Source organism: Lucilia cuprina, chromosome 5 (assembly GCF_022045245.1).
Source record: "Lucilia cuprina isolate Lc7/37 chromosome 5, ASM2204524v1, whole genome shotgun sequence".
Classification (NCBI taxonomy): Eukaryota; Metazoa; Arthropoda; class Insecta; order Diptera; family Calliphoridae; genus Lucilia; species Lucilia cuprina.
This window is the reverse complement of record NC_060953.1, coordinates 19,591,626-19,618,359: the sequence shown is the minus strand read 5'-3', so window position 1 is coordinate 19,618,359 and position 26,734 is coordinate 19,591,626. Positions and strand designations below refer to the sequence as shown.

At 27.6% G+C, this 26,734-nt stretch overlaps 1 protein-coding gene across 2 annotated transcripts in view; it reads left to right on the top strand.

The window, feature by feature from the left end:
• Positions 1–1,744: 1,744 nt before the first annotated feature.
• Positions 1,745–26,734, top strand: part of LOC111683231 (serine/threonine-protein kinase BRSK1) — a 34,057-nt gene continuing 9,067 nt past the window's right edge. For both annotated transcript variants that reach the window (XM_046951957.1, XM_046951956.1), the window contains exons 1-3: positions 1,745–2,112; positions 21,630–22,448; positions 25,935–26,029. In XM_046951957.1, the coding sequence (XP_046807913.1) occupies positions 22,361–22,448; positions 25,935–26,029 (183 nt within the window). In that variant the 5' untranslated portion in view covers positions 1,745–2,112; positions 21,630–22,360. The remainder of the gene's footprint in view (positions 2,113–21,629; positions 22,449–25,934; positions 26,030–26,734) is intronic.

Genomic DNA, 26,734 nt, shown 5'->3' with positions numbered 1-26,734 from the left:
GCAAGGCAACAAAAAGTACCCTTTTATGGGTTCTCATTTAATCCAGACTCCATTATAAAAAATTCAAAAAGTATCTTTTGTAGAACGAAAAAGTACCAAAAATCCCCTTTGATGTGTTATCGTCTAATCCGGACTCTACATACATAATTTCATGTTTCTAAGTTCATTATTATAGAAAACTCAAAAAGTACCTTTTGAAAAACGAAAAAGCACCAAAAAGTTACCTTTTATGGGTTCTCATCTAATTCCAAATCTACATACTAAATTTCATGTCCCTTGGTTCAATATTATAGAATATTCCAAAAGTACCTTTTAAAAACAAAAAAAAAAGTAGCAAAAAGTTTCCTTTTATGGTTTCTAATTTAAGCCAGGCTCCACATACTTAATTTCATGTTTCTAGCTCACACGCACTAGTGCTGCTCTCGCTCTGCTACTCTTGCTCTGCTGCTCACGCTCTGCTTTGGTTTTTTAAACAAAAGTACAATAACAAAATTTGCCGTATTATTGTGTATTTAGTTTTTTGCAGGATAAACTAAAAACTAAAAAAATAAAATTTTAATGAAATTTTTAGAGGTTGTCTCGGATTTTTGCTCATATCTCCGTTATTTATGGACCGATTTTGCTGATTTTAAATAGCGATCTTCCCGAAAGCATGTGTAACAGAATTATTGAAGATTCGGATCTCGCCGATATCTGGGGTCCTCTAAAAACTGATTTCAACAAACATACAGACAGACAGACGGACATGACTTAATCGACTCCGCTATCTATAAGGTTCCGGAAAATTATATTTTAGAAATTAGGTGAAGGGTATAAAAATGGCTAAAAAATATTTTACGAAACCAGTCCTTAATTATTGATTGAAAATTATAGCGCATTTAAATAAAATTGGAAATAAAATATTCTCATTCGAAATGTTTATCAATTCAGGATTCATCTCAGGATGATAAAATACCTCTGTCTCTATATTTAATGACCCATTTAATCCAAGTTGGTATTCAGTTTCTTAAATGTAACGAACATGTTGGGTTTATTATTTACCAAATTCATTTTTAGCATTTTAATATCAACTTGTGCAGCCATTTTAAATTCTGAAGACACAAATCTAATTTTTTTGATTTTTTTGGTGTTTGTCAGAATACTACGCCAGTCCCAGAGGATTGAGATTGGCAACACTGCTTAGCGACTATCGAAACCGGAAAATATACATTTCATTTTCTACCACAAATGTTTGGTTTGTTTACAATGTAAATGTCTAAGCTGCTAAAGTATTGCATACTTTAGGGCATATATAAATGTTACTATTCACCATAGGTATAATAAAACTATGGGGTTGTTTAGGAGAGTTGATGACGTCATTGATGTTAATATAATCTTGTAAATGCTTACATATGCAGTGTTTTTAATATTTTTTGTTTTAATATTTCAATTAAAAAAAAATCAAGAAAATTATTTATTTAAGACAATGTAAAACAATATATTACTCTAGTTGTTTTCAAATTTGACCAAAGAGGTGAATTTGTAACACAGGGTGTCTATAATTATATCAACATACCAACTTATTTTGGTAGTACGCACACTCAACCAAAATTTTTGACATAAAATCCTGCAACAAAACGTCAATGGCAAAGCTTTATTCCTTGTAAAACACAAACACACCTACACTTGAATGAAGACACATTATTCTCTACTCCTAGTTACCCTTAGCTGTGGTTATACCAGCAAATCAGTTTTAACTCATTTGTCTTATAAAACACTTGCCTCTCCCTAGTAACGTAAAAAAGTGTTAATTACATTAATAAATATAATGTAAAGTAGAATAAAAAAGAAAATGAAATAAATTAAAAGCAAATAAAATACAAAAAAAAATAATTTGAAAAATCACTTGATTGATTTATAACCAATTTTAAATTGATATAAAAAAATTACAAGAAAAAATTCCAAAGAGGTGTGAAAAATATCCATACGAATTTAGAAAAAATCCATTACTTACGTGTATATGAAATAGAAAAATACAAGAATAGTGAAAAAAATTAGTGAGAGTAAGAAAAAATCGAATATGTCGAAATGTCTGAAAATCGGAAATGTATATTTAAGAGTTTTTGAAAAAATGTAAGTGCTGGTCTCTTATGAAATAAAGAAAATAAATTATTTTTTATTATAATTTGAAAAGTTGTAATAAAAACAAGAAAAAAGTTATAATAGAATGAAATTTTTCATAAACAAATGCCAATTGAAACAATGAATTGCTGCTAATATGCACATACGAAATACTCGTACATCGTACATACTACATATACTTTTCAACATATCGATTTTCAACCAAACCAACACAGAGCAGCAGGAAAAGTACCAAAAAAAATAATAGAAAATATTTCTTATATATGTGTGTGTAAAAACTCATCATGGACAACAACAAATAAACATACTCAACACTAGATTCAGAGCCGCCATGGAATAAAAAAGTCCCAACATAAAATACGGACTATCAACCTAATCGTCATCATCGCCATCAGTTGTTTGCTGTCGTACTATAGATGTTGATTTTATTTGTTTCATATAACCAAACAAACAGACAACCAAACATCTAACAATCAAATATTGAATTGGTTTTAATTCAGTCAACTAAATTAAACAAAAAGACAAGAGAACTGACTAAACAAACTCACATCCCTTCATACATATGTGCATACATTCGTTTGCATAATATAAATAATGTAAAATATTCAAACACTCTTACGTACATATAACAAAGAATTTAATTATTATTGTAGTTAGAGTCAAAGTAGCAGAAGAAAACACAAAAAGCCCAGCAATAATAATGAGGAAAAACTGTAGTGAATTAAATTTAATATGGCGGATGTAAATACTAGTGCAGGAAGTAAAATAGTCACGAGACTTTTTGTTCAATGCAGGGTTGTATTCAATTGTTTGTGTGTTTATAGTTTCATTTTTAATTGCTTCAAAAATAATCATAAAATGTAATGAATACCATTAATTGCTGGTAAATGTGTATTTGAATAGGTCAAAAACCCTGTAAATGAATAAATAGCTAATTTAAAAATGTCTTATTTTGAAATGTCAACCTATTTGTTAGTTCGTTCGTTTCGTAAAAAATTTACTAAAATCATGTTAAAGGTAATTAAATAATTATTTTTTTATTCCATTGAACAGCAAAAGCAGCTGTGTTTAAAACTTGTTTTATTATATTTACTAGAAAGGGGGAGAGTGGAGCTTGGGGTGGTTAAGCAGCACAGACAAATGTCAAAAACAACCCCTCCATGTGATTGTCAATGTTTCTATTTTTTTAATTTTTTCCTTTTTAAATCGCCCATTGGGTGTGTTTTGTCCTTTACTTTATGGTATCATGTGTGCGTGTGTGTGTCTGTGCACACAAGTTAGTTTCCGCATTTTGTGCTTTTTTACTGTTATTCACTTCTCATTTAAATTTTACTAGACAACAATTACTGTTGTTTTCATTGTACACTCTCTTTCTCTCTCTTTGTCTGTTGTAATTCTCACATACTCTTTTTGTTATTTTTCTTCATTCTCTGAGTGTGGTGAATTTTGAAATTGTCTTTAATTTAACTTAAACGACTCCCGCCTTAAGTCTTATAGAATAAATATAAAAATACACAAGACATTAAAAACATTCCTACGCGTTTTCTTTTGTTGTACATTTCATTATCCATCCCTTCTGTCTTCCATCCATCCATTCATATTGAATTTTCACGCACCCACATACCCATACTTGTAACTTCTATTATACTCATATATTTGTTCCATATTCCCAAAAGTATAAAAATAGATTCGATTCATATTTTGAACAAACAAACGTAAAATTCAATTAAATACACCTGTATTTTACTTTCTTTAACTCATTTGAAATTGTTACTTACTTATTATAACTGGCATTGAAAGTTTGTCTATTTATGGTAAATAATTGTTGGAAAATGAAATTTATGGCAATTAATTCCAACATTTATTATTCCTTGTACAAAAGCTAATTTAGTTTCTGATATGGTACTTAAGATTGTAATGATATAGATAAGAATATACCTACATATACGTTAATTTTATTTTAAAATACATATCTCATATTTTTAACATGTATGGTGCATATACATATCCAAGAGTTGTCATTTGATCATATTAAATGTATTCAAGAGTTCTTGTTTTTCTTTTGGCAATCATTCGTTGCAAGAATTTGATTTTAATGGTTACAATAAATAATTTTTGTTTTCTACACTAACATAATGGAGACGGTATGAGAAGTTAGCGCTGATGTTTGTAAGAGCAAAAAAAGATTGTTTTGGACTCAGATGTTAACCGGTCAATTTTAATTACAACACTAAATGATATAAATAACTCTTGTTGGGTTACATGAAGAATTACATCCAAACTGTACAAAGGGTTACTACTGTTATTAATTATACAGGCCAAAGAAGTTATTTTACTAACTAACTTGAGATATATATTATTCTCATTATATTAAATTTTATATTCTGAAAAGTTTTTAATAAGTTGTGCCATCAGTAAGTACTACGTTTACAAAGGCTCTGGAAACATTGCTAGATATACCATTAAATGAAACATATTTAAGATATGAGGCGGCACTTACAGCCGAATGGCTCTTAAATTTAGACGAACTGGACAAAAGCAATTAAAGGACACGTTATAATACTCGAAAGCTAAATATAATCGTGCCTTGAAGTGTCTAATCACATAAGGAACAGAAAATCCCAGAAACTTTGAAATGTTGATTATTGATTGAATACCATGGTCAAGCGAAACATTAGAGCAAATGTCCATAGGAATAACTTGCTACAATGATTTCTCCAAATTGGTGGACAAAGTGGTCCAGGGATTCTAAATTAAAGGCCCAGAAACAGAAATATAACAGCCTAAGGTTAAAATTATGGCAAGTATTCTGTGTAGACACACAGGATTACAGACACAAATATACAAAATTGGATGTGCGAATGTAGGGCATGTATGACACTGAAACTTTGAAGCCATTGTCAAGCATTCTACGCCATTAGATTCAAATATCTTGTGATTTTATTGCGGATATAACATCTCTAGCGAATAATGATTGGAAAATTCTTAGGAATTATGTCTGGAAACTGAATTTATGGACATCGAATTATAATATTTCCCAATAAAATATTTCCCAATAAAATGAGAATGAAAACTCACATTTAAAATAATAAGAATTGATTAATATGGTTTTATTAGAATATTTCCTAAAATTTTTCAATTTTCAAAATTTGTAAACTATGGAATCTTGAGGTCTTAATTAATATTGGGACTTTCATTATTTGGCTAAAAATCACCATTAATCCAAACACCATTTATTTCAATGTACGCTAAGGTGTTTAAGGTTACAGAAATTAATTTTTTACAAATATCTTGCTTATTGGAATTCTTACGCCTTCAGATGCTACTACACTTCTATTGACAATTAAATTTTCTACATTTTGGCCCATCATAGGTCGTTTTCGAGCTATAGTGAATTATTTTTTCACGGCATTAATATTGTTAAATATATGCACTAATAACAAATTTGTCATAATTTTACGTTAATCATAAACTTTTAATATTTTCTAATGCATTGTTTTACCTCAAAATCGTTCTGTGATTGATTGATAGTACCTAGTGCCATAATTTCAGAAAGTGCCACAGAGGATAATTATTTAATTAATTAAATTCAAAAGAAATTAGTGTTTAAAATCCGTAATAATATAGTAATATAAACAAAATAAACCAATAGTTTATGTTAGAGAGAGTTAAAGACGTAGTCTGATTAAATAGAAATATGTAGCACCATGGCTTTGCAGATAACGTCCACTAATTCATAAATATGACCTGAGAATATTTCGAATGCAGTATGTGCCAGGGAGTAAGTCAAAAGAAAAATTGTAACACAATCCGTGTTAGTGCGCAATAGTTTAGAAACTTTAATTCGGTATATCGGGAACAGTAGGTTATATGAAATGAAATCTCATTTGTTTAGAGCTGAGATGTTTTCGAGTTAAACTTTCACAAATATCGCATTTTATGGGATCATAAATATTGTTATTTAATCATATTTTGTATTATGCACGAAATATTTCGATTATATTTCGTAAAGTGAAGTATGTATTATTTTCAGTGTAGAACAGAAGTACCATTGTTTACCTAATTTAATAACTTTTAATCAATTTCCTAGAAGTACTCAATCGTTATCGGATAAGAATAAGATTCATCAAGAAAAAAAATAATAATATTTTGAAGGACCAGTCTAGTGTATGTATACAATGTGTGCAAAAATATTTAATGGTATAAGATGCAATCAATATAAAAGCAAACTTTTCTGCTGAACAATTGCTACTCGATGACATTTTTCGTTTATTCTTTTTTATTTAATGGCGCTAAGGGTTGTTTTGTAACAAGTCTATGAACTTGGATTGCATCATCGATAAAATTTAACCTGTTTAGATGAAATAAATAACAAAACATACAAAAATACTATACATACATACACATGTATTGAAACAAACTTTAACAGAAAGTACATGCGTCATATCCAAATACCCAAATGTTATAATTTACTAAATAAATATTTACCGAATATTTTGTTTCGTGTATTTCCTCTTTTAGTTTTAAAATTTAATAACATTAATTACAATCTTTGTCATGTTTACGTACAGAAGTAGAGGGATATAGCAATATTGTAAGACCTGATAATGGTCAGACACAATATAGATTGCCAATTTTTTTGATTGCAAAATGTTTGTTAGAAAATCTAGCAATAAGTATATCGGTAGAGCGGGTTTTTTGAGATTGGCCCTTAGTAAATTATCTGACATTTTTGTAAACATTGTCAGTTTTATTGACAGATAAAAGAAAACTGGATAGCTTTTTATATCCTGGGGAGGGTATTGTATGTTTGTGCTGATTTTTGTAATGCACAAAAATATGCTCCTACACCCGAAATTGTCTTCATAATAGTTTTTGACTATCCATAGGTTTTTGAAGTCTACTGATGCGATAGAAAATCATTTTTTACATTACACCTCTTATTATGCAAACTTGGTTAAGAAAGCAAAACTCATTATTTGGGTCTAGGCAAATTGGAGATTTTCACCATGGTTTCACAGCTTTCACACATTTCAGAAATGTTTAGTTTAACATACTTAAGAATTGATTCAGTGGAATGCAATTTTATTCTGAAATAGAAAGCTAACAGTTCGAATTTTTAACAGCACTTCGCCATCAGGAATGTCGCCTTACAAAATAAGCCTCAAGGTAGAAGCTGCTGTTATACTTCTTCGTACTTTCAACACTTAAGGTCCAACTATAATGTGCATAAGCTAGCTTAACCCTTTAACCAATAAAAATTAGGTTTTTTGTAATTTATGTATTTGTCAACTTCATGTCATGATTTTTAAAATGTTTTCAATTGCAAGCGGCGTTAATTTCTTCCAGGTTCAAAAGAATGAAATTACCTCAAAAAAATTACTTTTGTGATAATGTGTACTTTTGTCAAAAAGTTTTAGTTGTAAATCGACAAAATTTTAAGCAGAAAAATTCATTACCTAATATTATTGTAATACTAGGTATTTGAAGTGATTTTACTTCATTTGTTAGAGAGATTTTTAGAAATATCTGGTTGGTTCTTTAAGGGACCATCTGGCACCCAGACTTCATTTTTTTTCATATATCAGATTATATAAATCATTGAAATGTTTTTTAATTGATTATTTCAAGATGAAGCACATCATTTATGTCAATAGCCTGTCAATGCTTGATGAAATCTTGTGCTAAAATTTGAGTGGGAAAATATAGACCATAAAATGGTTGGGGTTGAAATTGCTTCGAAACGTCGGCGAACAATCTCTGTTTATTGCCAACTAGCGATATTCACCTAGATCACACAATACTCTTACCAAAATTTATTATATAAGGCAAAACGCGATCACAAAATCCAAATTATTCATCCCTAACAAAAGTTCGATGCCTAATGGTTCCTCTAGGAGCCAACCAGGTATTTTTCACATATCACATGTAAATAATACAAAGTTGTAAAACAAAAGTAGCTTAGAAATATAAGTTTTATAACATTAATTTTTTTCCGCTCAAACAAAAAAATCAGGCTATTACGGGCTAGGAAATGTCAAAATCGAACGAAAAGTCTCTCACGAACTTAAGATCCGAAGAAACTTTTAGGTGGCTATTATGTAAATTTAAAACAATTTAATCCAATTTAGGCTTAACAGCTAATTCTAAAATATTAAAAAAAAATCTATTTCTCAATGTTCCTGGTAAAATATTTTCAAATTTGAGTATTGTAGGTATTGAACTCTTTACGTGATCATCCACTGGGTGAGTAAAAAGAACACTGCACCTTTGTTTATCTTACACGCAGGTTGCAATTTACGTAAGTATATGGATATCCGGTCTATTTGCTTAAGTACTCGAGCTATCTAATCTTTTGCCATACTAGCCATGTACATAGTTATTTCATACATTACTTGGTAATGAGTGATCGTTATTAATAACATTTATTAATTGTTTTGAATAGGATTTGTAGCTAATTACCAAGAACATATGTTAAATAATTAATTAGTTAGTGGTTTAAACCCTAGTGGATATTATAACTTCAAGGAAATATTGATGTTCATACTCCACTATTTTTTTTACTTTTTGAGGAGCATGAAACGAATAAGATTCTTATTTGCCAAAGAATAAGGAAAAAACAATAATTTTTCCAATGTAATTTGAAATTTTTACTTATAACTTTTGAACCATTTTTGCTGAATTTTAATATTAAACCGTATCAGATAACAATGATTATTTTGGGTAAACTTCATTTGTTAGAATTCCATAAGGACATAGAATATACACATACTAGCTTACCCTGGGTGCTTCGCTCCTCAATCAATATACAAATAAAAAATACCAGTATATTCAAAAAATATCAAAAAAATAAAATAAAATAAACAAATAACAAAAAGATGCTTCTTGTAAGTTTTTTTATTCATGCCATGTTTCTATGTTTTATATTATTATTCTAATAAAAAGAAAAGAAAATTAAGTTCACAAAATATTCCGTGTTTAAATCTATACATAAATCATAGATATAACTCATACAATATAAATCTGCATTCATTTGTTTCAGAAAAATTGTGCTTTTAAAAAGTATGAAACAATTTACCCGATTTTTATCCTACAGTGGCCTAGTACCTGAATTCCAAAATAATATTCCAATACCTTATTTTGTGTGAGTAAATAAACTATTTTTCAAATTTTATAAAAATTGTCTTGATGAGTTTAATAATATTTAATTTACCATTTTTCTTAAAATAAATATTACAGACTGAGTCCGTATAGCAGACCTGGGACAAATGCATTAAATGTGTTAATGCATTAACAATTTTTTTAAAATTAAAAAAAAATTAATGTTAATGCAAGTTTATTGCATTAACATTAACCAAGACTTATTTAATGCATTAATTTTGCATTAACATTAAATATTTTTGATTTTAATGCATTAATTTTGCATTAACATTAAATATTTTTAAAATTAATGCATTAATTTTACATTACCTTTAAATATTATTGAATTTAATGCATTAATTTTGCATTAACATTAAATATTTTTAGAATTATTGCATTAAATTTACATTAACATTAAATATTTTTAAATTTAATGCATTAATTTTGCATTAAAATAAACAAATATTATGGTCAAAATAGATGAAATTTGAAAACTTATTTATCAGATAACACAAAGCAATATAAAATAAGTAGGAAAGTATAGTCGGGCATGGCCGACCATATAATACCCTACACCATGAGTATATTTTTAAAATTTTTACTCTTTATAGAGAAACTTTTATGTTAAATATTATTCCAAAATATTTAAGCAATTTATTGATACAAAAACTAAAATTTCTAAATGAGGCTTTATATAGGTCAAATATGGGCCGATCCTCGGGAAATTTGGGAAAAGGATACATTTTTAAATAACAGTTAGTTTTGTTGAGTTTCATTGCGATACAAATGGTTACAAGTCAATTTTAGACGTTTAAGTCATTTTTGAAGGGGGGTTTGTATGGGGGCTAGGGTCAAATATAGGCCGATCCTTACGAAAATCTGCAGTGTCATTTATACTTATTTAAAACTTATTTGTGCCAATTTTTAGAGAGAATATTTGACGTAATTATGGCATAAAAAGTTCAAATCGGGAGGTACGGTTATATGGGGGCTAGGTGAAATAATGGACCGATTTCAACCATTTTCAATAGGTCCAAATTTCATCAAGTTATATTGAAAATTGAGGCCTGTACCTTGCGCACAAGGTTTACATGGACAGCCAGCCGGACAGACGGACGGACGGACATGTCTTAATCGACTCAAAAAATGATTCTGAATATTGGTATTGGACCAATATTTTTGTATGTTACAAACATCAGCACAAACGTATAATACCCTCCCCACTATAGTGGTGTAGGGTATAATTAATGTGTGTTTATTTGTTTTGTTAGGCTTTTAGGGCTTAATTTCGTAAATGCCTACGCATCACTTCACCTATAAATTTTTAAATTTGTATTATGTAATACACTACATTATGACAGGTGATTGCGTTAGAACAAGTGGCATGGTCAACACTCTCCGCCTGCGAGGAGTCTATCAGATAAAAATTTTGAAAACTTAGTTATAATCAGAGAAAATAATTTAGATTAGGTTAACTTTTATATTATAAAATAATACCCTCCCCACAATAGTGGTGTAGGGTATAATTAAATGATAAAATAAACTGTGTTGAATTACTATTAATTAAAGTTTACAATTAAAAATTGTAAAAAGAAATAAATGAAAACAAATAAGCTTATATTCAACATTGCATAATTATTTATAACGTTATAAGCAAATCTCATATTAAAAAAACATAGTTTTATTTGAAAGTATTTTAACCCATTTGATTTTACTTTCAATAAGTCAGACTTTGGTATTGCATTTTAAATAACATACATATATCACTTTTTATATACAAACATTAATGTTAATGCAAAATTAATGCATTAAATTTAAAAATATTTAATGTTAATGTAAATTTAATGCAATAATTCTAAAAATATTTAATGTTAATGCAAAATTAATGCATTAAATTCAAAAATGTTTAATGTTAATGTAAAATTAATGCATTAATTTTAAAAATATTTAATGTTAATGCAAAATTAATGCATTAAAATTAAAAATATTTAATGTTAATGCATTAAATGAGCCTAATTTAATGTTAATGCAATATTTTTTCCATTAAATTATTTTTTTTTTTAATTTAATGTTAATGCAAAATTAATGCAAATCGCCCAGGTCTGCCGTATAGGAGGTATATCTAATAAACAGGACAAGGGTTTCTATGCAAATGCATGTTTGTAGTCAGTAACTCAAAATAACTCTTAACTAGTATTCTTTTCGAATTAAAGAATTTGCTACAAAATGGCATCGTTTTGTTGTTGCATATTTTGTTATAAATGCATAAATTGCATATTTTGTTATAAATGCATAAATACATTTTTCAAAATTTTTGTATATTTTGCATATTTTTTAATTTTTCTAAAACAAATTGTTTGCTTTTCTCTGTATTTCACATTTTTACAACAAATTTATATATTTAATTTTTTTAAATAAATATGAACAAATTTTGATTTATGAACAAAATACTAGGTTCTATAAAATAAAATTTTACACAGTTTTATTTATTGTATAAAACCACAATAGTGCGGAAGGTATTTTAAGTTTGTGCTGCTAATTGTAACGTCCAAAATATTGGTCCTTAAAGTATCGGCTCAGTATAAATTTTTGAGTCTGTCCATCTGTGCGTCCATATAAAAAGATAACTTGATAAAATTTTGTTCTTTCATCTCTCTCACGTCTATAATTCACTTAAAAACATTACCAAACGATAAAATTCGAATGAAATATATAATATATACAAAAACACATTCGTTTACCAAATTTTATTAGAATTGCTGTCAAGCTTTCTAGTTTCAGAAATAAATTATATTCTATTTAAAGTTATTTCGTAGTCTTTATATTTGTCATTCTCGAGGTCGTGCTTTCGTTAAAGTGATATTATAATACATAAAGTAGTCCTTATAGCTATATTTTTATTTTTTTGTGCATGATCCTTGCATGAATACATCAATAAATCAAAAAAGTTTTTTTAATACGCTAAAAAAAAAGTACAAAAAATATAGTTTTCTTCATTTACACCCAAAAATAACTGAATTTTAAAAAAGTACGAAACAGGTTCTCATGATATTTACAACAAATTATTATGTTTATTAGTTAAAAAGTTATAAAAAATTGTACCAAAATCACTTATATCACTAATAGTGTAGAAGATAATCAAGAAAATCAGTTTTACCCATTTTTTCCAGAAACAATATTTAATAAATAACAATTTTTAATTCTTAAAATCTTTGATATTATCAAAAATTAACAGTTATACATGAGTCTCAGTGGTCGACATCGTAATAACGTTGATCAAAGTTCAACTATAATTTAAACTTATTTAAATATACGCAAGAGTAATATTGTTTTTGGGTATCCCTGGTATTTAATAATTTCCAGTAAAAAATAAATGATGGAGAACATATCTAAAAAATCATACAGATACTTGTACAACATTAGTTAATACACAAACAAACTAACGCTTTGAGTTAAAAACTAGAGATTGATGACGGTAATTGACTTTTATTGTGCCGTCACTTATGTTGCCTACAAGTATCCGACAGGTGTTCTATTTTGTAAAATTTATAATAAAGTTATTTTTTTTTTTCATTTTTATTTTTTTTATGGTATATTGTTTTTACTTGTCCGGTAAACGGTAATATTAAGTGTCAATTTATCAATGTGTGTGTATGTGTGTTCTTTACTATGAGGGAGAAAGTGTGTGTTTGTGTAATCAAAATAATTTCCATATTTATTCCATCAGCCACAATTTGGTTCTATTAGAATGAGTGTTCTAAGTTTAGTTTGTGGTCTATGACATTCATTGCGTGCTGAAGAATCGTTACTTTGAGAAATAAAATTACCATAGTTAATGGAATTTTATGTCGAATTTTTGCAAAGAGTTTTCAACATGAGTATTTAATTGATTTGATTATGGCCACTAAACATTTTCTTGTACGTATTTAAATTTTTTTTTAATATTTTTTGGTATTTTTAGATTTATAAAAATGCAATAAAGAACATGAATGAAATTTATTCTAAATTTTTTGTTCTGTATTTCTTTTAAACAGACAACTATTGATTTGTAGTTTAATAGAATTACTAACTAACTATTAATATGATCACCTTTGTTAAAAATTGTTATCACTATTAAAATAGGATAAAATCAAGCAGATGTTGTAAAAACTTTCTGAAATAAACACTTTGAATCTATTTTATCTAAACGTCTTAGCTACTTTTAAAAACCAAATTTTCTGATCGGTTTATAAGTATCCACAGATCAATGTTCCAAATTAGATAATTTCTCTTTGTTTATACCGCATAGTGTTCTCACGTAGAAATAAATTTGCCAAAAGTAGATTTTTTATGCGGACGTTTCTTTCATGAGAGCTACGGGCCTATTCAAAAAAAATTTACGTATTGGAATTCATATGTATATACACAAAACATATTCATGTCTAATTTTATCACGATATCTTTATTTATCAATCGTAATATGATTTCTGTTCATATCATTAAAAATATAATAATTTTTTGTTGATACCGGTAAACTTCGAAAATGTTTTCAACGAAAGATAATCTACAGGTCATTATTAATAAGCATGTGAAATTGAAACGATTTTGCAATTCGGCTGGATGTACTCGTGTCAATAAAATAATGCCTTTAGTGAGGAGCCTATACTGAACCTTGTTTATTTGTTAGTTTATCAAAAGTAGCAATAAAATTATTTATATTTTTAAGCTACTACTCCATTTGTAGTTTACGTTTTATTAAGAACTATTTCTATTGCTACTGTTTTATTACTTCTGCTATATATTAAGATTTACTTTTTTAAACGTATGATTATAAAACAAAACAAATGCTACTGCTATCATTGGAGCAGTAGTTGGTAGCAAAACATTTTATTCTCTTCACATAAACGAAAAAAAATACTTTTGTTACTCTTTGACATTTCATTTTAATTAAAACTAAAAAAAAATAAATTAAAAAATTTAAATTTAGTGCAGAAAAAATAACAAAAAGACGTTGTTATAATATGTTTAAAGATAAAATATATTTTAAAAAACTTAATTAACTGACATTTCATTCACTAGTATATAAAATCCCATTAATAACACACAAAAAATATTTTTTTATTTAGTACCTTTTAAACAACTGTGTTTATTTTTGAGCTTCTACTAATGCATTGCCACTAGTTAGGTCTTTGGCATTCCATTTCAACCACATACAGTGGTTGACAAAACAATGGAAACTTTTTCAAATATTTTAGTAATGGTTGAAATTCTAAAGTAATTATTGATATATTTTTAAAAATTATTATTAACATTTATTAATTATATGTATTTACCAAAATTAACAAAAAAAAAAAAAAAAAAAACATAATTAATTAAATTCAGAAAAAAGAAAACGAAATTACTTTACAAAAATGAAGACTCTTTCAAAAAAAAATATTCAAAATACCAGTATAAAAAGCATCGTTGTTTACTGTTATTTCAAAGTATTCTTCATTTTGATAATTTTTTATTTATTTTTATACCCTTCACCTTCGTGAGAAGCTACTTTTTGAATTTTCTATAATATTGAACATAGAAATATGAAATTAAGTATGTAGTTTCTGAATTAGGTGATATCCATAAAAGGGAACTGTTTGGTACTTTTTCGTTTTTCAAAAGGTACTTTTTGAATATTCTATAATATTGAACCTAGAAACATAAAATTAAGTATGTAGTTTCGGAATAAGGTGAGAACACATAAAATGGAACTTTTTGGTACCTTTTCGTTTTTCAAAAGGTACTTTTTCAGTTTTCTATAATAATAAACCCAGAAACATGAAATTAAGTATGTAGAGACAAAATTAGGTGAGAACCGGAAAAAGGAACATTTTGGCACTTTTTCGTTTTTCAAAAGGTACGTTTTGAGTTTTCTATAATGAACTTAGAAACATGAAATAAAGTATGTAGAGACCGGTTTAGACGACGCCAAATCGATGGGAATTTTTTGTTACTTTTTCGTTCTGCAAAAGGTTCTTTTTGAATTTCCTATAACATTGAACCTAGAAACATAAAATTAAGTATGTAGAGTCGGAATTAGGTGAGAACCGGAGAACGTGAACTTATTGGTATTATTTTGTTTTAAGGTACTTTTTGAATTTTCGATAATATTGAATCTAGAAACATAAAATTAAATATGTTCAGCCCGAAGTAGGCGAGTTGAAGGAAGAGTTTTCGATACCGACTTTTTTAACACACCATGGTGAAGGGTATATAAGATTCGGCACAGCCAAATATAACTGTTACTTGTTTTTTTCATTTTCTTGCAAAACTAATTTTTTATGTCATTATTTAAAATTTCTAGATGTCGGGTTTAAATAGCAAAATTAGAAACGATTTTAATACTTCTTTTTATATTTTGCCTAATATAAAAAATTTAAAAAATTTGATAAGAAAGATTCAGGGAAAATTCAACATATGGGTTGAAGACCTCATAAAACTGCTCTAATACATAATAATAATATTAATAATAATAATAATAATAATAATAATAAATTTAGTTAGAACATTTAGTTTTACGACATTTGTGAGGTGGTCAAAGGGGAAAGATACTTTACCCGAAGAATAATAAGTTTAGCGGTGGCAAAATTATGGTATAGAACAATTTTTTAGGGCAAGGTATTGATCGAATTCAATTATAAGAAGATACCTTTCAGGCCGAATTGAAAGGACGATTTTTATGATGCGGATATAAGGGAATACAGAAAACCAAATACTTTAATCCTGTTTTATTTTTTAAAAACTAAATTAATTATATTAATGAAATGTTACTAATTTGGGTATATATACAAAAAAAAAAAATTATAAATTTTTTTTCATTAAAATTTTTGAGTTTTGAGTCCTCTTGTGAAAATTTAGAAAAAGTTTCTATTGTTTTGACACACACTGTATATACTACTATACGAGTTCTATTATAAAACTTTAATTTTATTAATATTTCTTCAATTAAAAATATTTTCTTTAGAAATTAAAATTAATATTGAGTTTTAAGTTTTATATTATTTAACGAAATCATTATTCAATAAGTTTTTGTTTATATTTGATTTTTATTTAATATTACAAAAATAAAAATTATATTGAAAATCATAGTTTTTAGTTATGAATTTAATTTATTAATTTTAAGGAACTCTGAAGATAAATTGCATCTTAAGTCTGTCAGAATGAGCTTTTTACTAAAATTTTGTTCCTGCTATATAGTTGCACAATAACACCTAAAACACCTTGATTATGTCGGGTTGCAGTGTCCTTTTTTAGCTTTATCTTCTAAGAGTAATTTAATATCATATCATGATGTAATGGGATTCGTTTCAAGTACATGAAAATTTGGAAAGTTAAACTCTTAAAGCCATTTTCCGTGGTAATTAAGTCTATAAAAACATCTTTTATATCATTTTGAGAAAAATTTCCATAAAACTTAATGTTAATGTTAAATCCTGAATAGTATCTCATCGCATACCAAAAAATAACATCATATATAATATATTCATTTTGAGTTTTATAATTTAAGAAATAAATATAAAACTCAAGAATAATTTTAATATTTCAAACCATGATGTAATAAGTAAGTTGGGAGCGTTTTGGCTACAAACACAATAATTTTTTGTTGTCTAGAGTTGGGTTTTGTCAAAATGAAATATCTAAAATTGAAAAATAATAAACATTGGAAAGAAATAGTTCTTGTGTATTTCACAATATTACCTACAAAACTGACATTACATTTAGCTTGTATCTGCAGCAGGACAATGTTTTAAAACTTCTTCATCTGAATTTTCTTATTTGAAAACTTTTTATGAACATTTTAATTCATAATTTTAAATTTAATTTTTTGCTTAGAAAACACAAATATAATTTTTTAGATTAAAAATAAATTAATTTATTTTGACACAACCCAAGCACTCTTTAAATAAACAAATAAAAATCTGTTGCCTTAACGATTTCACCTTACTTAGTGCATCCTGATTTCAAACAAAAAGGTAAAACATAATTATTATACAATGAAAAAAGTAAAACTCAAATATAAACATTATTATTTTAACAAAAAATAAAACTTAAATTATTATTATTGTTATGTAAGTGATATAAACAAACTGAAAAATGGTGATTAAAATTAAGTTTTTTTTTAAATTAAACATAAAAAATAAAAAATTCCGTGTTTTGAAAATACATCTTCTGCAAATTATATTAATATATATCAATAATTTTTTCCCAAGATGTTTGTATTTGTTTCATATTTTTTTAATTCTATTTGAAATACTCTCCTACTCAGCTGAACCCGTTGCCAAAGTTCCTCCAAATTGTTTGGGGCTATTCGGTATCGTCCCAACCTTCTCTTTAAGGTTCAATACAAATTTCCTACATTACATTAATAACCAAGTTTGCAAAATACGTGGTTTTTTTCTCAATATTTTGGCGATTATTTGCATGGACGAAAAGGTTTCACTGTGCAAATCAATTTCATGCCATTATGACATTCCTTGCGATGGAGTCGTAACGATCAAAATAGAAAATATTGTCAAATAAATTATTTGTTTAAAATAATACATTGAAAAGAAAATGTTCAAGATAGTTTTTATTTATTTTCATAAATGATTATGTGCGATTGTGTTTTTCAATTTTATTTTAATTTCAATAGAAATTTATAAGAATAAAGTTCAATACAAATTTATTGAAAGAGACATTTTTATCTGTTCCTAAAAATTCATTAATACCCTTTTATTTTATTTTTATTCCATATACAGTGCACAAATTAAAAAGTAGGTGAAAAGCAGAGGTCTTCTCGGATTTTTGTTCATATCTCATTTATTTATTAACGGAAGTTTATAAGAAACTACTCTTACCCCCGAAGATTTCTGGGGTCTTCAGAAAAATTATGTCAACACATAAAACAGACGGGCATATCTAAATCGACCCCATTATTTATTGGGATCTAGTAAATATATATACCTTATAGGGTCAAAATTTTTTATTTGTACCGAAAAATTTAAGTTTTTTTCGTCGCAAATGTATAACATTTCTTCTTGGAAAACGGTATCAGAGTTCTAACTTGTGTCATAAAGAACATAAATTGTAAAATCGAATAAATAGCATTTTCAATATCAAAATCAAAAGAAATTAACACAAATTGCAATTTTACGAGTAAAAAAAGTATTACAAGTGGATTTTCTATATTAGGCGTATTATGAATATTTGTAATATTAAAAAATCATTAACACGTATACGTCAGGTATACGTAATTCATTACTCTTCCCGATGATAATTTTCAATACCAAATACTTAATTTGGGTGAATTTGGTTTAATTCTATTGCTTCGTTTACACAGACAGACTGTATGTATATAAACAGAAAACGATTCTAAGCCGATTGGTACACGTTAAGTTGGTATAGGACAAATATTTTCATTGTTACATTAGCACAAACCCAATTTATCCTCCCCACTAAAGTGGTATATGGTATAAAAAATTATGCATTTATGTTTGATAGGTTAAAAATTATGAGGATTTTAATTTATTTATGCATATATTTGAACGCATTTTAAAAATTGCATTTAATTCCAAACTGTTATACTTTTCGAACGTCTTATTATTATTAGTCATTAATTAATTAATTAGCGGTTCAGGCGTGCTTCTTTGAATTATCTTGTAACACATATAACCCATCGTCTTAGTAAGAAAAAAATCTTGATGAACATTATTTTGCAGTTAACAAATCTCATCATATCTAAAAATAATGGCTTTTAAATTTTTTAATTTAATTTAATTATTTATCAAAAAAAAGGTTAAAATGAAAAACAGTCCGGTTAATTTAAATTTTGTAAAAAATGATTTATTTATATAAATTAATTTTTTTTAAACTTTTTGAACGTATTTTTTTCGAACGGCTTATCGATTTTTGTATGGGCGACTTTGTTAGCTACCGGTTGATGTTTAAATTTACCAATTTTATTTAGCGGCTTAGGTGCGCTTCATCGATTTTTTATTGCAATTTGTTTGTGTTCGCTCTAACATTATAGTATACTAATATTTTATCACGGCTTTATGACTTCAACATGTCGCGTGTTTTGATCAAGCGAAATTTTGGGTATATTAAAGATAGTGTGCTTCGCGAAAAAGCGTATTTTTCGAAACATTTAGGTTTGTTTTTCGAACATTTAAGCTTTTCTCAAAGTGATATATGCTAGAGCACATTTTGGATATATACATCAAACGACGCATAATTACAATGTTTACTTTTTCTCATTTATACATTTTGCATAACCGAAGAGCCGCAAATATTTTATCCAAAAAACTGCAAATTTTGTAAAATTTTATAAATTTGGTTTCAAAACTTTGCAAGCACGTAATTCCTTACTTATTATTGGCACAACAATTAAATACGGACTATAATCATTCGACATGTGTATATCGCCTTCATTAGCAGAATTGACTTTCTCAGTGGTATGTCGTCTTCATAACATTTATAGCCATTTATTGTTTAATAAAACTGTGGATATTTAAGTAAAATATTGATGGGGGCTTTTTATAGGGGTTAGGGTCAAATGAAGCCCTATAATCATAAAGTTCATCAGGATCATCAAGGCTAGTATAGAACTTGGTTTTGCAGCTTTTTGTAGAGATACGAGTATATTAAACATAATTATGAACATAAAAGCCCTACTCGGCGGGTTCAGTTGTATGGAACCTAGTTGAAATAATGGACCGATGTTAGCTATTTTCAATAGGCTTCGTCCACAGTACCATAAAAGATCATTTGCAAAATTTCATTGAATTATTTCCAAAATTGCGACCTGTAGTTTGATTACAAGTTTTACAGGCTCTATTCGGGGCTTCAAATGTATGGGGGCAAGGTGAAAAATGGACCGATGTTATCCATTTTCAATAGAAACCATAAAATATCATGTGCCAAATTTCATTGAATTATTTTCAAAATTGCGACCTGTAATTTGATTGCAAGGTTTACAAGCCAAATTCTGGGGTTCAGTTGATCTTGACTGTTTTTAATAGACTAACACAAACCCAATATGCCCTCCCCACTAAAGTGGTGTAGGGTATAAAAAGAGAGTTTCTCATAAGTATTTATTTCTATCGCTCTTGAATATGGTAACAAACATAGTGATTGTTCTCCAATTATTAAAAACTTTCAAGTCACCACTTTTCGCTAATGATGAAACCGGCTAATAGATTTTTATACACAATCGTGTTCGAACTCGGGTTTTTAAAATTGCAATTTTTTGAAATATTTGAAAACCGGTTTTTGGAATAGACCGGTGTTTTAATACCCTAATTCCAACAAATTATTTTTTATTTTCCAATGGTTTTCACTATCTCACCTATACTATGAGGGTTGCTTGATATTGATACGTTACGATAACTGTTCGTATTGTTTTAAATATTTGTACATTAAAAATTAAAGAAATCTTAGAATCACATTACGCGATAGATTTCCATTTAAGTAGCCACTATTATGAGTTTTTACTGTTGAAGTAGATATTCGGTTGAAAGAATTACAAGAATCTGCAGTCATGAACTTTTCACAAAACATGTCAATAAAATCATAATTCAACTGAGCAAGTTCAACAAAACAATACATTCAAAATATATAAAAATGTATTGTAAGATACAAGAGTGAGCATGTGCTGCATGCATGTTTCTATCAAGGACCAAACTAGAAAAAAACAAATTTTACAAAATTAGGACGTTTAAAATACAGTCGAATAGGATTATAATGAACGATGACTGTTAAAAAAATAAATTATAAAACTGGTTTTAATGAGAAACAGTACTTTTATTAATTTATTAAGTTTGTACACCATCTTGACGAAAAAATGTTTTTATATAAAACTGGTTTTAATGAGAAACAGTACTTTTATTAATTTATTAAGTTTGTACACCATCTTGACGAAAAAATGTTTTATTTCGATTTTAACTTTTTGATTAATTATAGTACGTTCTAACTGTAAATGATTATACTTGTATTAAGTGTTATTGCGTTTTTTATTTTAAGCAAAAAAAAAAAAAAAAAAAAAAAAAAAAAAACATTTCCATTGTTCAAGCTTTTGTCATATACAAGAGAAAAACCAGTACATGTACCCAACAAAAACATGCACACCCATACTAGTATAAGGTCATATACCAACATTATTTAAAGTGAATATTAAATACAGATTTAAAATTTATTCAAACGTATCTATTTGCACATATGTATGTACGTATGTACGTACTTAAAGTGTAACTTAGTCTGAACATTTCTGATTTTTTTAACGGGTATCTAAAACCAGATCAAATCCAGACAACTGTTTGCAATTTAATAAAACAACAAGAATAATGAACAATTTCTTCCTTTTTCATTTGATTTAGGTGCTAATTCATGTTTTCCGTTCATTATCCTCTAACTACAAATGCATTCACAGTACATTAACAAGGCGAAAAACAACAACAACAATATTCCATATATTGAAAGAACAAAATTTAAATGTATCCGTCTGAGTAAAAGAATTTCAACGATAATTCATGAATAAAACAACAGCAGACACTTGAGATTTAAGCGAAACGACAACAACTAAAACGGGAGCAGTGGTTGTAATAACCAGAAAAGCAGGCATCAGGACAGACAGAGAGATGGTATTTTAAAGAGCAGCAACTACCACTTGCAACTAAAATTTCAACAAACAACCAACTAAGCAAACAAGCAAACAACACACTATCAACTAACAACAAGCAATAAAACTTTCATAAACACGCCAAAGTAATTAGAAGGAAACTTTAACCCAATTTGCCTGCACTGAATAATACAAATAATATCAGCAACAACAACAAACATAGACAATTTTGCACATTTACATTCTCGTTCCAAACATAGTGGCCAACACCAACCAATAAACGAAATCATATACTATATAGTTTATTAAGAGGGAAATAAAAATAAAAACAACAAACTAAAAAACTACAAGAACAAGGAGCTGTAGGAAACAGAACAGCAAAAACAACAACAAACAAACATATTTGGGACAACCCCCATTGGCCAAAGTGCATGGAATTTTCATGTGATTTAAGAAGTGCGAACGTGGGCCGAAGCCAGAGATAACAAAATGCAGAAGGAAAATAATACAACAATAGAGAATTGCCAATATGTGGGCCCATATCGACTGGAAAAAACACTCGGCAAAGGACAAACGGGTATGTACTTTAAGAATTTTTTTAGATTAATTTTGAGAGTAATTTGTTGATGTGAATAAGTTATAAATAAAGTTGGTAACCGATACCTTTATTAATGCAGATACCGTTTATATACCGTTCCGATTTGGATATTAATATCTCAAATATTTGTGTTTAAGTCACCGATGTTTCCGATACATCGGTAATCGAAAGAGTATATGTATATCGGATCTTTATTACTTTCTTAGACTATCTGTTGATTAGGTCCTCTTTTGAAAATTGATTAGAATATGTATCATCATCAAATCCTAAAAAATACACCTAATCCACTGTTGGGCATATTATGCGTTCCTTTTAATAGTCAATGTTTGTTCGTAAAAACCCAAAAACATTACCTGATTGTCTTATTGTCCGATTTTTTTGACTTACAGCAGTTTTTTGGTGGTTTGTTTTGTTTATTTTCTTTTATCTATTTTGTTTATTATCTTTATCTATTCCAATTTTGTATGGCTCCACTCAGAATACGCACAACCATACTAACCTCAGACTTGTTCATGTTAAAGAGGCTTTTCGTCCTGATCTCTTTAGGGTTACCCCATAGGATCTTTGTCGTTGTAACCAACGATTTGTTGAGTCAAAGGTTTTGCTCTCGTCAGGTGAACTTGCCTCTGGGGGAGTATTCTGTGAAAGTAGTTAATAACCTTGGTCATTCAGTACCTAACTCTAAGAATGTATTCGTAGAATTTTTGTAAAAGTATTGGAGCCAAAGAATAAATCTCTTAGTCTTTATTGCTTTGGAAGTTTACAAAATTAAAAAAAATTGTCACTTCCTAACTTTTTCACCTTCTTTTTATTTGTTTGTCCATAGCTTTAAACTTTTGGACAATATTCGTTATTGTACTAACTTAAGACACTTAGGAGATAAATTCTTTAGAAGCTTATTCATGTGACATCACTTAACGTATTGTTGAAATTTGGTTGTTGAAATTAAGGAGTATGCAAAAATATTTGAATGCAAATATTTTATTACCTTTTTAAAAATTTTGCAAAATTTAAGTTTTTATTTTTGCGGTTATACATATTAAACAACGACTTATACAAACCATGAATAAATAGAAATGAAAAAGATGATAAACACAATGTATTGGGATCATAAATGTATTTAAAATTGCTATTTATATCACGATGCTCAAAATACGTCAAAATTATTACCATTTGCGTGTTTTCTAAGTTCCATAATATAATATTGCGCATCAAAAAATTGTAGGTTTTGTGGGTTAAATAAAATGTACCTATCTTCAAAATGCATTACTCTATAAATATTTAATTTCATTAAATTATAATTTATCAATTACATTCCCTTATAAATCAAGCTTGTAATTCGCGTTTTTTCAAAAACTATAACCAACAGTTTAAAAAATACTGAAATGAAATTTCTTACTGAGTATTTTTAAAATTTTTGAATATAAATATTATGGTATATATTTAATGCTCTGAATTTGAATTATTTTAACTGTTATGTGCATTTTTTTTTAACAACTCAATTTAGGTCAAAGTTACAAAATTTTAAGACCCATTTAAAAAAAAATTCAGAAAAAAGTTTTTTTTATTGTACTGATAAAAAAGATATCAAATACAGGTATACAACAGTTGCAGCTGTGAGACTTTCATATCAATAATTAATTAACGAATGTGGATGCAATTAGCAACTGTGATCTGTACTTCTGGAGATTCACACAAAATATTTATTTACTCCACGCACTACTATTATTTTCAACACTGCTGCATTCATATGTATGTTTATTTTACAAAAACACATACACATGCATTATCTAATATATTGCAGTTTACAAACATAATATAAAAAGTGCAAAGTTGCTGCAATATTTTGATAAAAAAAATAAATTTAAAACAAAAAATGGGTGTATTTTCTTCTAATATACGGCCAACTATTTCACTTGCATTCCTTCCATATTATATGAATGTATATAACGCATTAAAAGTAATAAAAGTACCTTGCTGCAAATAAATATTTAAAAATTTGATTATCTTTGTCTTGTACTAACTACATATTTAATATATGTATGACGATGGAAGATTTTAAAGTTTTAATTTTTAATTGTTAAAGACAGTATTTGACACAACTTGATATACTGATAAGTACCCCAATTTTATTATTTTGGATCATTGGAGAGCTGTTCACATAATGAGGTATAAAAACTAAAATCTTTGATTGTAAAAAATACCCATGGAACAGCATTTCAAATGTTCCAAAATATCATTTTGCAACACAAACTTGTCAAATATATATATATATATATATATATATATATATATATATATATATATATATATATATATATATATATATATATATATATATATATATATATATATATATATATATATATATATATATATAACAAACTTGTCAAATATATATATATATATATAATATATATATATATATAATATATATATAATATATATATAATATATATATATATATATATATATATATATATATATATATATATATATATATATATATATATATATATATATATATATATATATATATGTGTGTGTGTACATAATAATATAATAATAAAAAAATATTTATACCCTACACCACTATAGTGGGGAGGGTATTATACGTTTGTGCTGATGTTTGTAACATACAAAAATATTGGTCCAATACCCACCTTAAAGTATACCGATCGATTCAGAATCATTTTTTGAGTCGATTAAGACATGTCCGTCCGTCCGTCCATCCGTCCGTCTGTCCGGCTGGCTGGCTGTCCATGTAAACCTTGTGCGCAAGGTACAGGCCGCAATTTTCAAGATAATTTGATGAAATTTGGACCAAGCATGTTTTTTAAGGACGAAGCCTATTGAAAATGGTTGAAATCGGTCCATTATTTCACCTAACCCCCATACAACCGTACCTCCCGATTTGAACTTTTTATGCTATAATTACGTCAAATATTCTGCTATCTCTTTAAAAATTCGCACAAATAAGTTTTATATAAGTATAAATGATACTGCAGATTTTCGGAAGGATCGGCCTATATTTGACCCTAGCCCCCATACAAACCCCCCTTCAAAAATGACTTAAACGTCTAAAATTGACTTGTAACCATTTGTATCGCAATGAAACTCAACAAAACTGTTATTTAGAAATATATCCTTTTCCCAAATTTACCGAGGATCGGCCCATATTTGACCTATATAAAGCCTCATTTAGAAATTTTAGTTTTTTATCAATAAATGGCTTAAATATTTTGGAATTATGGTAATATTCAACATAAAAGTTTCTTTACAAAAAATAAAAATTTTATAAATGTAAAAATTGTAAAAATATACTCATGGTGTAGGGTATCATATGGTCGGCCATGCCCGACTATACTTTCCTACTTGTTTTTAATAAAAAATAATAAATGTAAATATATGCATTCGTAACAATTTCATTACTTCCTATTTTCTTTTGTTTCATATTCTTAACAGGTCTGGTCAAATTGGGAGTGCATTGTGTAACTGGGAAAAAAGTGGCCATAAAAATAATAAATCGTGAAAAATTAAGTGAATCTGTGTTAATGAAGGTGAGTTAAACACAAAAATGAATAAGGAAATAAATAAATACGAAAACAACAAAGAACAAATCACTTTTTGATTTATGTTCAAGCGTTGAAATGTTGATTTGAGAATTGTTGTTAAAACACGTGTCCTAACCAATTGGCCTCAACAAAAAGAGCAAGTACAACAAAAATATGTATGTCGCCATATTGTTCTCAATCGAATTCTTGTAGTTATGTTTTCAAATTTCTTTATCCTTGTTGCGTGAGAGACCATATAAACTTGAGGTTTAAATTTGTTGCCATGTTTTATTTTTATCACGCAATCCAATTAAAAGTAGTTTACCTTGTCCTCTATTATACATACATACGTACTGCCAATCTAAACTAAACCCCTCTCCATCTCTTTATCTACCATCATTCAACTCAAAGAGTTTTTCCTTAAAAGTTTTTCTTAGTTGTCGTTGGTGGTGATGGTATTAAGGAAGTCAGTGTTTCCCTTTCCTATTAAGGGATTTTAATTTCCTTATTAAGTTTGTATTGTTTTAGATGTAAGTATTTTGTTTCTCTATTTTTATTTGAATATTAATTGACTTTGTAATTAGTTTTGGCCATGTAAAATTTATTGGTTCTTGAAGATACCTTTTTATTCTATTTGTTTAGAAATACACAACAATAAAATAAACTAAATCTGTTGTTATTTATTGTGCAATTAACACGGATGCTTAATTA